This window comes from Protopterus annectens, chromosome 2.part2 (assembly GCF_019279795.1).
Source record: "Protopterus annectens isolate FY-2018-M chromosome 2.part2, PAN1.0, whole genome shotgun sequence".
NCBI classification, from domain to species: Eukaryota; Metazoa; Chordata; order Ceratodontiformes; family Protopteridae; genus Protopterus; species Protopterus annectens.
This window is the reverse complement of record NC_056730.1, coordinates 530,601,495-530,616,871: the sequence shown is the minus strand read 5'-3', so window position 1 is coordinate 530,616,871 and position 15,377 is coordinate 530,601,495. Positions and strand designations below refer to the sequence as shown.

Sequence of the window (15,377 nt, the reverse complement as noted above, 5' to 3'; positions counted from 1 at the left end):
AACTTGTGTGGGGTTCAGAAAAGATTTCTCCCAGTTTATCGTGATGCCCAGCCTTGGTGCTAGTTGAAGAAAGTAATCCCTGGCTGAGCACAGAAGATGCCTTGATGATGCCGTTAGGAGCCAATCGTCCAGGTACGGAAAGACCTGTAATCCCTGGAGCCTCAGGTGGGCCGCTACCACCGCTAGCACCTTGGTGAACACCCTGGGGGCTGAGGTGAGACCAAAGGGGAGGACCCTGAACTGGTAATGACTGGCTCCCAGCCGGAAGCGAAGAAACCTCCTGGATCGTCTGTCCATCCGAATGTGGTAGTACGCGTCCTTGAGGTCTATGGAGCACATCCAGTCGTTCTCCCTCAAGAGGGGAAGTATAGATTGCAGGGTGACCATCCGGAACTTTTGTTTGGTTACTGACAGGTTCAGCTGGGAAAGGTCTAAGATTGGTCTTAAGTGCCCCGTCTTCTTTGGCACCAAAAAGAACCTGGAGTAAAACCCTAATCCGGTTTGATCTCGGGGGACGCGCTGGATGGCTCTTTTTTGTAGCAGCTGTTCGATTTCGACAGCTGCCGCCTCCCTTTGGTCGGGTGGAACATCTGGGAGGCTGCAAGATTTGGGAACCTTGAATAGGGGAATTGAATATCCTCTGGATATGACTCGAAGCACCCAACTGTCTGTTGTTATGGACTCCCAAGAAGTCAGGTGCCTCGAAAACTGCCCCCCGACTGCCTCCAGAGACGGACAGCCGGGCAACCCTTCAGGGCTGCTGCGTGGGTCTCTCAGAGAAAGGTTCTCTGGACCCAAAGTTGCCAGGAGCCCCCCTGCCTCTAGCACGACGACCTCCCCGTCCTCCTCTACCACGGAAGGACTGGTTGTCCGGAGCAGGTTGGGACTGCTGCGACTTCGGAACCACATCTTCTTCTGTCCCTTTTGGTTCTTAGAGAAGGACCTCTGGGGAGCTGAGAAGCGGACTCCGACGGCAGACAGCGTCTTCCCGTCCTTTTCACTCTGGACTAATGTCTCGCGAACAGTCTTGCCAAACAAGGCAGAACCATCGAAGGGGGCATTCGCGAAGGTCGCCTTGAAGGGCTCAGCAAAATCACAATGGCGGAGCCAGGCCTGTCGCCTCATGACTAGGCCTGCTCCGCTGGCTCTAGCGGCTCCCTCAGTAGCATGAGAAAGTAGCCGCATAGATGTATTGGAAACTGATCTGAGAGTGGCCATTCGGGTGGAGTAAACCTGTTTATCCTCACTCGAGATGGACTCCGGGGGAGATGCAGCGTATTCTTTAATCAGATCCCGCTGCATCCTAATGACATGTGCCATGTAGTTCAGCGCTCTCAAGGAGAAAGTTGCTGAACTAAAAACTCGCTTCCCAATGCGATCCATCGAACGGGACTCCTTGCCCAGAGGATGCACGGAGGGAGTCTCCTGGGCCAATTCCCTCTTCATGGCTGCAGCCATCATCATGGCATCTACTGGGGGACCCTTACTCCAGTGGGTGCGGTCCGATGGAGGGGACAGAATGCGGTCCGGGCGCTTAGGGATAGGCTCAATGGTGTCCGGATCCTTCCACGCCCTGATGGAAATAAGATCCACCAGGGGGTCAGCAGGAGGGGACACCCAAGAGGTAGAAGGGCCCGCCTCGAATGCCTCCAAGAACACAGACTCGTCCGAAGAAGCCTTGGGGGTAGACCACCCCCCCCCTGATCCTTAACATCTCCATGATGTCTCCAAATGAGACGTCCTCAGGGGGTGACCTAGGGGAGCCTTCCCCTTCATCCAAGTCTGTGTCTTCAGTGACTGACTCAGGGGTGTCCATGTGCCTCCTCTTACACTTACGCTTCCGAGGTACTTCATCGGGGGGGCTGTCCGAGGAGTACTCTTCAGCAGTTGGATGTTCCAAGGGAACCACTTGGGACATCAAGGCGGGCTGTCCCTGGGACCGGCTGGTGGGGGCCTGGCCCAACTGCAATGGAGTGCGGGAAGGAGCCGTGGCAGGGACCGGGGGTCCGGATGTCCTCGACAGTGCCCTTTCCACAACGTCGAAAGCCGAGGGGGAGCCAGCTTCTCTAAGCCCCGAGAGCCGACGCACGGATTGGAGTCGGAGCCGAAACCGTCGGATCCGAGGCCGGTGCGCTCCGACCTGGATGGAGCCGAAGACACACCAGCTCCCTCGGATCCGAGGCTCGGCCCTCGGCTCCGAGAGGTCGGGTCCGAAGTACCCGAAGCACTCAAGGGATGGGGCGGATCCGAGGTGCGCCGACCCATCGGATCCGACCCACCCCCGGATCCAAATCTGCCCGGCGCCGACAGCTCCGAACCCGTGGTATGGGTCGGAGAAGGAGCCAAGGGGGCGAAAAAGGGGTCGAAGCCCCTCCCGGATGGGGGGGGGCTAGGAGCACTCCCATTTGCATTTGGGCCTGGATGAATTTCCTCATCATCCGGTCCATATCAGCTTCACTCATAGAAAATGTTGACCTAGTGGAGGCCACCGAAGCGGACCTAGAGAGCCGCCTCGGAGACCTCCTGGAAGGGCTAGCCTCCTCCTCCTCGGGTCCAGGAGAGAACCGAGGGGAGGAGGAAAGCTAGAAGGCACAGGGAGGCCCGCTTAGATGGAGGAGCCGAACTGGAAGTTTCGGCTCTCGCTTGTGGTGCCTCTCCTGTGCCTCTCCTTCTGTCTTTCCTTAGAGGATTCCTTCCTCCGGCAACTTAGAGGAGGTTGAGTCCCAGCCGAGGGAGAACTCACAGCAACAGGTTGCTGAGTGGAAGGGCAGAGGCGGCGGTATCTGGAGGTAAAAGACCCGCCAGCACCAACCGACCTCCGCTCCTCAAAGCCGGGGTTGAACCCTGCACAAATGGTACAACCAGATGACAGGTGTTCAACCCCAAGCATTCTTGACTTGAGTGTGGCCATCCGCTGGGGACAGCTTATGGCCACACTCGGTACATTTCGAGAACACAGGCTTATGGGCTTCAGACATCGCAACCCTAAGGCCTAACACAGAACACACACAAACAAACTACGCAAAACCCGTGAAAATTAACTAAAAGAGAGAGGAAAGCCTAAACACACTCAACACTAACTATATCAAGAAAGAAAATAAAGATTTTAAAACTTTTTTTAGTCAAAAATTTAGTTCTTATCTTCACCAACGCCAGGAGCTCTGGAATTCCGTAGCTACTTGAAAAGCGGCAAACGAAATCTGAGGTCAGTCAGGGCTTGGCAAGGGGTTATGGGTAAGAGGGAGGAGCTAGGAGCTCGGAGCCTAAGCTTTTGAATTGCCGGCTCGGATCCGAGGTCGGATCCGATACCCACAGGTTGCAGACGAATGAAGTCTGCCTACTTCAGATCATACATTACCTAAACACATCAGCCAAGATCACTCTTGCCAAAACTTTCCTTCTATCATCCCTTCTTTTATGGCGCCTCTGTACTTACTAACTTACAGATCACCATTACATCTAAAACGGAACAGTGTTACAACAAAGTGACCAAGTTTGCCACCAATTCAAAAAGTAGTACACACTTGTACAACACTAGTAATACTAAACTGGATAGAATTCCCCAATCACCTACTACATACCCAACTGTCAACGCTGCACAATATATTCTACAAACACCTAGCACGCCCAGCTCTGAACATCATCTAACCATATAACCCAAACTGAACCCTTAAGCCTGAAGATAAGAAATTTCTCACTGTCTCCTGACCCTCTAAAATACCTGGACAAAGTCTTGCCTTTCATACCACTGCTAAAGCATGGAACTCACTCCCGCTACATACAAATATTTCTAACCTTGTAGCCTTCAAAACATCCAAAACAGCATCTAAACAACTCTTGGCTGTGCACATACCTAATCCCCCCACTCTCTTCCTCTTACTACCTCTTTACCATCTAACTGCCTTATAACCCTCTTCCTCATCTAAAACTACAAAAACTAAGGCTAACACTATGTCTGAATATTAAGCATTACAATGTTTTTTCCTTCTTATATAACATTATGCTTTATGTATTTTCTCTGTTTTTAGCATTATGCATTTCACTGTTTTCACTGTATTTACTTTGATTTTTATATTCACTGTTTATAATGTCTGTACATTTGAGTCTGTAACTGGAGATTTTCTCCCTGGACCTCTATTGAAAATGGGTTTGTTTTGACCCATTTGGACCATCCTGGCAAACAAATGTCAAATAAATAGATATATAAATGACAGGAGTAAGGTTGAGATGCTAACTGTGAAAGAACATAGGGAGGTAGTAGATGAGTATCATGAGAAATTAGGAGAAAACAGTAAAATTATCTGGTTAAAAGAATGAAAACTATTGAAAAATTGGGAAAGGATTGCATAGTGGACTGAGAACCGAGGTACTTTCAATTAGGGGTAGAAATGAGTGTGTGCCATCATCAAGTTACACAACAAAGAAAAAAGACGGATTTATGGAATGCATGACACATAAGATAGGGAAGTGAGCTTATAAGAAGACAGATGATATGAAGGTAATGGGGGATATTTAATAAGCCTGAGAAAGGTTAGGAGAGTGTACAGGTCCAAGTTTACAGGATACAGAAATATATTTAAACTATACAAGTAAAATGGAGGGGACAGTTTTAGCTTTAAACAGGTTTAAAAAGGCAGTTCCTGGAGAAGATGAACTCCCTTGTTGTTTACTGAAATTAAGTTAAAAGTTGTAGTTAACAATAAGTACTTTAAGGACAGAATTAAATATTTAAGGGATAATGGGTTAAACTGAAAAAAGGAGGCTCAAAGGCATATTGCTAGTTAGAGGTCAATAAGTTTGCTGAATTCAGATTATACATTACTAAGGAAATGTTATAGCTGCAACTCAGAAAAAGTTTACACAAAATATTTAATAAACTGTTAGTTACAAAATGGATAGCAGAAGACACAGGGAAGGGTGAAGGAGGAAGTCTTATAAGCTGTGATGTAGGCAAGGCATTTCTTGTAAAGATTCTAGACTACTAACTAGAATATGCAAGACATATGATTAAGGAAATATTATTGTGACCTTTGTTAAAGTGCCTGTAGGGAAACACAGGTTAAGCTGATGGTATGTAAATGGATATTATACGAAAGAAACAAGTCGTCAGACAAGGATGTCAGTTATGTTTGGTTTTGTTTAGTTTAGCAATTGATAAGATATTAGTGTAAGAAAAAAGACAACAGTGGAAGATTGGAGGTGTAAAATGTTCAATGATACTGAATTACAGAAACATTATTTTGGTGGCAAAGGAAGATAAATATGCTCCATGCATCAGATAAATGATACACTAAAAGATCTAGAGAATAGGTTTAAGTTAAAAAAAAAAAAAAACAGAAAATCAAGGGAGTGAAAAAGGGAAAAATACGGACAGTTTACTTTAGTTTACAGAATTTCTTCTGGAGACAAAGAAGTGGTCAAAACAGAAAATAGAAAATAAAGAAAAAAGTTAAACAGAATTTAGATGTGATTTATTTAATAAATTCAGCACTTCAAGTCTTCCATGGACATTTTGGGGAAAGTTTATTCACTATGGGAAGATCTGGAGATGGAATTAACAGGACTGTGTTTTTTTCTGAAGTGATACGGTAAAACAAACAGGAAGAATGGTTTTAGGGCAACTATTAAGTATTGAAGTTTATTAGAATTGTTAAAGTATAGAAAGAACGTTTATAAAAACAGGATGATTCTGAACGAATAGAAACAATTCTTTGTTACTGAAACAGATTAAAGGCTGAAAGTGATGTTTCAAAGGAGTGACAAGAGAAAACTCCTTAATTTCCAGGTCGTGTGAGTATAAAGAGGAAAATCATTGATGAATTTTTAAGGCAGATGACATTTTTACTTGAATAAGAAGGAAAAATGAGACTTTTTCTCGAGACTGCCACATGGCAGACTTCCAGTAAAGTAGAATGTGATGCAAGTCATATGCTTGTGAAAGGATGTGTGGAAGAATCAGTGCAGCATTGTACCCAATAGTAAATGGTTTTAGAAAATCACAATCCAAAACACCAAAAACAAACTTGGAATAAACGTCATGCTGAAAGCTGGAAATACAGGCACCAGAATTATACTTACAGGAAAATTCCCTTAAAAACTTTTTTTTTTTAAATCACTGTTCGTAGATTTAAAATCCAGTCCTTTTATTTATACAGAAAATGATGAGCGCTTTCATCTTTTTCTGTGAAAGACTTTATCAGACAAACAATCAAATTACACTCATGCTTAAAAAGTATTTTAGACCAATAACAATCACTCAATAAAACCATGTGATTTTCAAGCCTCCCACCAAGCTGCACCCAATTCATAAAACACTTTTACTTCATAGCAGTTTACAAAATGTGGATGACACACACTTCTGAGGTTAGCTTAGCAGTCAGGGTATCTACCGACAAGCAAAAGTACAAGGTTCTACTCTCATCAGGGGCAAGCCGCTAGGCTCCAGATTCTCCATGACTGCACCCAGCCCAGCACCACCCCATAAAAGTAAGCTTCTCTAAATATAAGTTCAAACTTACCACTAAATGTTGCTCCTCAATAAAACCAACTTAAACACATTTACCATCTCTGCTGAGCCCTTAGTTTTAATAAAAAAGCTATTGATACATTTTCATTTAAAACTGGCTGGAGATCAGCATTCAAATAAAGTTGCCAATACAGTTCACGTTTTTCAAGGGTTAACATACAAGGTCCCCCTCTCTCACTCACTGGAATTTGTAAAAGTATGACTAATTTAAAACAGTGGGTAGGACTTTGCTGTACATGTTTAAACAAAATGCACTTGTATTTTTCTGTTTTTTAATGTCATAAATATGTTCATAGACTCTCTCACTGAGTCTTCTCTCTGTGTTGCTTGAAAATTATATGGTTTTATTGAGTGATTTGTATTGGTCTAATATACTTTTTAAGCACGAGTGTAATTTTATTGTTTGTCTGATGAAGTCATTCACATAAAAAGATGAAAGTGCTCATTTTATGTATAAATAAAAGGATTGGATTTTAAATCTACGAGCAGTGATTTAAAAAAGTTTTTAAGGAAATTTTCCTTTAAGTACAGTTCTGTTGCCTGTATTTCCAGCTTTCAGTGAGCTGTTTGTTCCAAGTTTGGTTTTAGAAAAAAGTAACACAGAAATGTAATTGTAAGGAGATCATTCAGTCATTCATCGGTTCCCTGATCGGCCACTTATGTTGATGGATTTTGGAAAAAGGAGAATACAGCAGTTTAACAGTAAGAGTCAATTCAGTCAACGTCTTATCACCTGCTTAATACAATGCAGGCTCATGGGGAGCTAAAACCTATCCAGGCAATCAAGAAGTGCAAGGCATAGAAGCTTATCCTAAATGGGAGGTCAACTCATCATTGGATGCTCATGCACAGCACACAAACAAACATGCACATCAAATAAATACTTCTGTAATGTAGGAGAAAAATGAAGTACTCGGTACAAACCCATGCAGACCTAGTAAAGCATGATGTCTCCATCAAGAGGATACTCCAACTAAGAATCAAAGTGGATAATCAAGCACTGTGAGGCAGTAATGCTAAGCAAATACTGTGTCACTGTACTGCCAACTGTAAGGAGCTGGAAAATATAAATAAGGATCACATTAGTTCTGGTTAGATACTACTAGAGGAAAGCTGCAAAGAGGACAACTGATAAAATGATTAAAAAATGCATCTGGATTATATGGACAGGAAGGTGTGCAACTACATTGTTTACTTCTGTCGTTCTTTCGGCTTTTCCCGGTTAGGGGTTGCCACATTGGAACTCCGGTTCACTAATGACTGGCAGTGAGTTTTTACTGTGCTGAGTTGCCAGCCCAGCGCCCAACCTTCAAAGAAGGCACACCCACTCAAGCACACACCTACCTGGATGTCTTTAAAGTTCACTCGACCATGGGGAGGACATCTAGACTCCACACAGAAGGTGCTCCAGCCAAGAATCGAACAAGAGAACCTCTTGCTGTGAGACAACGATAACCACTGCACCACAGTGGCTTCTAAATGTTCAAAAAGTAAACAGCATGTATGCCATATGAGAAAAAGCTATAGAGGGATCCCTGGTGGTTCAGAAGTTAGGATGCGGTGCTCTCAATACCATGGCCTGGCTTCAATTCCTGGTCAGGGAATTGGTAAGGTTATTACCTCATAAACACAAGGTACAGGATTTGATTGTGACCTCAAGTTATTTGCTAGGCTGAAAATGGCACTTCAGAGCAGTTAGTTTAGCATTCAGCTATGAAACTAAGAACCTATTTATTACAGGGAGCCAATAATGATGGATATTTAGAGAAAATATCAGATTTACTGGCAAAATTTTGGAACTCTTGGACAAGAAAGGAGTTTGGAGGATAAGTATAAACATTTTGTTTCTTGCTGAAATATTTTCATTGCTTTATTTTTTTCTCTTTTTTGGTTCTGTTTATTATGAGTGCTTTTCTAATACTTATTTGAAAATGATTTACTAAGCTTTATTTAAATGTTTTGTATTATCTAGATTTTATTAAATAAAGGTCACCTATTCATTTGATATGTATAATAAGATATTTTACACTATCTGAGTTCCAGCAACCATCCAAAGGGAAGCTCCTCAGGCGTGCAGCAACTTTTACTCCCCCATGCTGCACTGCAGTATCAGTTAAGGAACAGAAATTCAAGCAACTGATGTGGGCACAGGACCCACAGCCTTCATCCTAGTATCACATTTAGTTGGTTACTTGCTGACCCAATCAAAAATTTTGAAGTTTATATTTTTCTTTAAATGTTCACAAACAGCTTTCCATATTTTGGAAACTAGACAAACAGCATAGGGGCAAGTTGGTTCAGCCATTTTCAACAATCACAATCTTACTTATAAATCACATTTAATAAAAATGTAAGCAGGCCACATAAATGCACCCTTTCAGAACTTGACACACAATAAAACATAAAAACCCAAATACACATTGACTGATGTACTTCACTTTAGTATAGCATAACATTCTCAAAATAAGTAACTGAAACAGTCTGTAAATTCCCTGAAACCGCTTTGCAGTGTGCACGCATGCACGCGCACACACACACACACACACACACACACACACACACACACACACACACACACACACACACACACACACACACACACACACACACACAAATACCTTGTTGTATATACTTTCCCAAACTGCAATCGATATTAGACACTAAAAAAAGAAAGTCATCTTCATATCAATCACAATGTATTGATATGAAATGAATAATGCCTGTGTAAAACAAAACATTGTCATGTGAAACCATTGTAATGCATAAACAGGCATTGAATGACAACTATTTCTAAACAAACTATTACTTTATACAAGAAAGGATTACATTTTGTATCGGACTTACCCTTTTAGATATAGTATATGGAGTAGGAATTTTTGAAAAAGTGAACTTGCTCACAGAATATACCTATAACAAAAACAAAAGCATAGCACCATGTTAACATAAAAGAAATGGTAAATTAACACATTATTGTATTGTCCCACTTTTTTAGTTGTTCAACAACCTGCAAATTTCAAAACAAAATTTCAACATACAGTATAACAAACATATGGTATAGAATACAGCACTTAAATACAGTGAAACTGTTCAGATTAAAAAAATACTCTCCTCCCAATGACCAAGAAGTAAGTACTGAAACAACTGCTGTTTACATAGCTGTCCATTTTGTCTGTAGTTATTATAGGTTCTCTTGCAATGGATGCTCTTTTCAGGGTAATCAAGAAGACATATATCTTTTCTTTAGTTGCTTTTTAAGAAATATTTTTTCTTGCTTATGCACTAATATTTGCATTTCTTTGTATCAATTATATGTAATGTTACCAGTTTCTATTTCTTTTTCCTGATATTCTCATAAACCACTACAACTCCAGCTCTGTTAGTGGGCTGTTTGTATACCTCTTCTGCCACTATTTCTTGGATGCAGAGGAACTTACCCCCACCCATATTATGTAGGGTATGACTTTCAACTTTATTTTACAGTATAAGTGCTGTGGCTAGCTAAACAACACAACATAAATATCTTCAATTATTTACTGATACTTTATTCTGCTAATGCATAGCCTATACACAAGTACAAGACATTAACCACACCTCTCAACCTCTTAGCACAAGAAATCTGGACAAAAAGGCCCACAAATAGGGACAAACTTTAAATAATCATCTTAGAAACAATTGCTACTGTAACAGGTTTTACAGGGTACCTATTATTTAAGCGAATGTTTAAAACTGCGAATGCTGTGTTGTCAAACGTCATTATGCGAAATGGCGAAAGCACGGAACAGCGATTTTTTTCCTAGGGAAAAAAATCATTGAGCCGTTTTTGGGACATTGCCATTTCCTCCACTGTGGTGTGATCTCGGAGTTGGTATATTTAAGTAGGGGGGTGTGTTGGATTTTTTTTTTTTTCCGGATCAGTGTTTTTTTCCCTTCGGAAAAAAAAGCTGATCTCTGTGTTCAACATTTTTGATTTTCGGGGACTGTGGGTCGATTATACAGCATTCGCAATTCCATGCATTCGCTAATATAATACAAACCCATTTTACATTGTCATGCATTTTCTGAAGGATATAAAGTCTGAAGTTAAACGAGTCATTATTTAGTGACCTCAATTCTCAGTAATTTTCCAGAAAATTACAAATTTTATGAGGAACACACTGTAAATATGAGGTAAAAATCTGGCCATTTTGCAAAAATCTAGACAGTTGAGAGGTATGACAGTAACACGTACATACACACATATAAGGAAATAAGCACTAGGTCAGCTAAGTGATAGAATCAGTTTAACTGGAAAGGTCACGTTAGAGCAAGTAAGCTAATATACCTACATTTATAACATGGGCAAGGAGAACTGAGCAGTCAGACTGCTAGTTCTAAGTATGTTTCATGCAGTAGAAAAAAACTAGTACAGGCCACCCTAGAACTCACAGGAGGACACCTTCTCCCCCAGAGTCTTTTGAATCTTACTGAAAGCAGTTTTTTTTCTCTCTCACAACTAATTTAGTCATGTAATGGCAGAAGGCTCTCTAGTCAATTTCCATACATATTTAACAGAAGAAGAAGAGTGTAGCTTAAAAAAATTGAAAAACAAAAGACGACAGTCCAGAATTTAAAAGTTTTACTATAGAAACTAAGCAACTCAGAAAGCCATTCAAAAACAAGCAGACATTAAATCTTCTCAGAAACCACTATGAGTGAATTCAATGACTGTTTCAGCAATAAATACCAAGAAAAACACCAAGTGGGCACTAAATGTATTTCATAACTGGCAAAACTAAAAGTAAATGAATAAATAATTCAGACAATTTTATGCTGAAATTTATAATAGTGAAGGCAAACATTAACTCCATTAGCACTGTAGTCTACAAACTGCTCTCCAAACTGTTATACTCTCAGCAGCTATAGGATGCAAATAAGTATAACTGCAGACTCAGGCTTCACTACTTTTAAACCATAATTGTAACTACACTTAAACAGTACAGACAGGACTACAAGATGTAATCAAGCACCATCATACCTCTCAACCTATCAGAACTAGAAATCTGGACAAGCCATTAATAATGGGGGGAACAATGGCTCAAAATAGGGACAAATCATTTTTGCCTATTAGAGATCCAACTGATCAAATAATGATTAAACTTTTTACTTCTTAAGAGCAATTATGATTTCTTATAATTGCATGGTGTAACAAAACATCTAATGCTTTGGCAAGGTTCATATGGATGACATTGGCATTTAATCCCATGTTGTTATGTGAGTTCTATGATCAAGTTTCAATTTGCAATCGTATATAGGATGGGACTGAAAATGTTCTTAATTTTGGAAATTAAGTTTGCTGAAATATTATCCAACCCTGTGGCAGTCATTTTCCCAGTTTCAGAAAGAGATTTCTCAATAATCTCATCTGAAATTACAGGATATGTAAATGCTGAACATTCAATCAGTATATTATGCAGCTATATTAGGAGTGCAATCTAAATTTGAAAAGTACTTTTTGAATTTGCTAACAATTTCCTTGGTATTACATAATGTTCTTCCACTGACAAAAATAGATTTTTATGCTATTGCTGGTGAAAATTCTTTCATTAGCATATTAATAAAATTGTGTTTGTACTGAAAGCTCTTTCATTAGCATATTAATAAAACTGTTTTTGTACTGGCAACTGTTAGACAGCATTTGTTAATATTTGCTTTTCTCCCAGTCATTTCATCTGAATTCATAAAGTATACTACAAAGTAAACGTTTGAAATTCAAAGACTGCCCTAACATGGTGCTTTTGAACAAAGATACGTGGCACTGCAGTGGTCTCTCTTTCTCTGTGGCTATTTTTCATGCTAATGAGGCAATTCTGGGTAGAGGCATTTGTTAATTCGCCATGTGCTCTCCTCTGGAACTGTATGCAGTAAGGCATTTATTTACACAGTCTGACTAGCTTGCTGTGATGGCAGCTGACCACTGTTAATGTTCTAGTGTGACACTAGAGATCAACAGTGGTGACTGGCATGTAACATAAGCTTGTTAAACACCATTTAGATGTCAGAAAAGTATTTAACAACATGGTCTTTTCCTCAGTTTCAAAAAAGAATTGTGATGCTCCATGCACTACAACATATTTTAAAGATTATTTATAACATTAAAATTTCATCTGATATAAAAACTACAGTGCATGAAACAAGATTAAGAAAGCAGAATATTAAACTTTTCAACTTTAGTCAGAACACAGAAGAGAAGGACTCCTGTGGTGGAATTCACAGTCTTTGTTTACAGCAGGATAACTCACATTGCTCAGATAAGGTGAGATAAACTGTATGGATTTAATAGGCTTCAAAGAGATAAATATACGGGGGCGTGGCCAAGGATGAACACAGGATAGCAGCAGATTTCTTCAGCTCCACCAATTTCATTACACTGACAGGAATTAATTACTTAAAAAATTATTTTTTAAAGTAATTTTCTTTCTAAATATGTTTGTTTTATATAGTTCTTGAACTATATCTAAAAAAGAAAGGAAATCTTAACAATATTCCTGTCAGAAACCACTTTGGAAATGTTCCTGTCAGTTTATCAGTCTGAAATGAGTTCCAGTAAGACAAATTCTCAAGACTCCAGCATCAAGAAAGAACTTCAGTCTCTGATAATTATAATCCAGCAACTTACTGCTAAGATGGATAAAATGGATACTAAAATAGACACCTTCATAGAAAAAACTACAAAACAAATAGACTTGTTACATATAGACCTGCAACAACAGAAGATCCAGATGACAGGCATAGAAGAAGCTGTGAATGACATGGAAAATAGAATCCAAGAAGAGGAAATCAACATTGAGTTTCTGCTGAAACAAAATACACATTTACAAACAAAGCTGGATGACCTGGAAAATAGATCTAGGCGCAATAACATTAGGATTTTTGGACTGCCAGAAAATATTGAAGGTAACAATATTACTTCTTTTTTAACAACTTGGCTCCCTAAAACTTTAGACTTACCAGAAGCATTCTCTTTTGGTATCGCAGAGCACATAGATCTATAGCTAATACTAACTCTAACAAAAAATATCCTAGATCAGTTATAGTTAGATTTCTATCATCTTTTGATAAAGAGATGGTTCTTAAATCTGCTTGGGCTAAAGCTCCTGTTAAGATTAATGAGACAACTGTGCGTTTTGACAATGACTATTCTTCCATGGTAATAGCTAAAAGAAAAGTTTTTCTGCCACTAATAAGGGAGCTTAAAAAAGCACAGTTTAAAACATACCTTCTGTTTCCTGCCAAGCTTAAAATCTTCCTTCCTGATGGTCCTAAAATTTTCGATGACTTAGACTCTGCTTTACTGTTTATCAAAAATAATAAGATTTTGGATAAAATAGAGGAAATGGAATGGGCTAGTCCTTCATTAAAGAGACTGGCAACTGAAACTTCGTGGAAGACTTCAGAGAAGAAGAAGAGACTAAAAAAATGATTTGTTCTATGTTTTTTTTTTCTCTCATCATTTTATTTCATTATTAATCTTTTTAAATATAGTTCCTGCATTTCCAGAAAGCCACGGATATTCTGAAAAAGATTTAATTAAAGTTATTCTCTGGGTGCAAAGAAATGTTTTGTTTCATAACCAGTCAAAATATCTGAAGATTTAATAACAAGCTATGATTTAATTTGTTTCTCTTTCTGAAAAAGAGAAGTAAGGTCAGTAATTTGATACATTTTTTTTCTTTATCTTTTTTTTTTTTTTTTTTTCTTCTCCTTTTCTTTGTTTAAACAATGACATTCTATTTAGATTATGTAGTGGGTAAATGGTGGGGGAGGGCAGGGAGAGAAGAGTAATGAAAATATGATTAATAGAATAATAACATATTTACTCCTTGTAAAAAGTTTATATGTTCTTCAAATGCTATTCCTAATTATACTTTCTTGATTATACTGCTTATGCTTGTTTGTAAATAATCTGTCATGCTTTAACTAATAATAATTAGAACTAACTAATAGTAAATAATATGTTTTATTTTTAACTCTATTAATATAAACAGTAAGTAATATTCCATTGTATATACTTCTTATAGCTTTCTCTTACATTTTTTATTTCTGCCTTACACCCTTTTATTTTCTACTCTCTTTTTCTTTTCTTTATTAATATATAGAAATGCTTTTGATCATATAGACACAGTAAATAATAATATTTGCATAAAATTGAGTTGGGACAAAAATATTGAGTTTTATTACTTATTAATAATTTTGGGCTTAATTTCACTTACATAGAGGCTGTAATAACCTGTAAAATACATTGTGAAGGTTTTGTCATGTTTAGATGCATTTACTCTGCTAAATGAATGTTTGTCACTAGTTTTTAATAAGTTTCCCGCCAAAATGTTAAGGGAGACAATCTGGGATGTGGGCTGTCTCATGCACAGTGTCCATGAGCTACTTCAAAAGCTTCAACTCTCAGAATTCTCACAGAGAAGCTGAAAGCAGTTAGTCTAACCTTTGACCTAGATATCACACTGACACATCACAGATTCAGGAAGAACAGTCTACCAGGAAATAGAAATGAGGCAAATGCGACTATGTGAAGGAAAATGAACTCTTTAACATCTAAATGTGAGTTATTTTATATAATTACTTAAATATCTATGTTATAATTCATAAAATATGTCAGTTATAATGAGTTTAAATGATGCAGTTTCTTGTAATAAGTAAATGTCTTATTTTAGAAGGCATAGAAAATGAAACATTTATTCAAGTGTTTTTGAAAATCTACTTAACAGCAGCATAATAATCTGTGTTAAAAACTTATGTTCCAAACATATACATTACTATAACTCATTTAATTCATCTGATTGACAAGCATAAATAATTT

General features: G+C 38.9%; 1 protein-coding gene across 1 annotated transcript in view; it reads right to left on the bottom strand.

Moving 5' to 3' along the window:
• Window positions 1-15,377, bottom strand: part of CAPN7 (calpain 7) — a 1,011,285-nt gene that overhangs the window by 119,586 nt on the left and 876,322 nt on the right. The window contains exon 18 of the mRNA XM_044064001.1: window positions 9,371-9,433. Coding sequence (XP_043919936.1) covers window positions 9,371-9,433 — 63 coding nt within the window. The remainder of the gene's footprint in view (window positions 1-9,370; window positions 9,434-15,377) is intronic.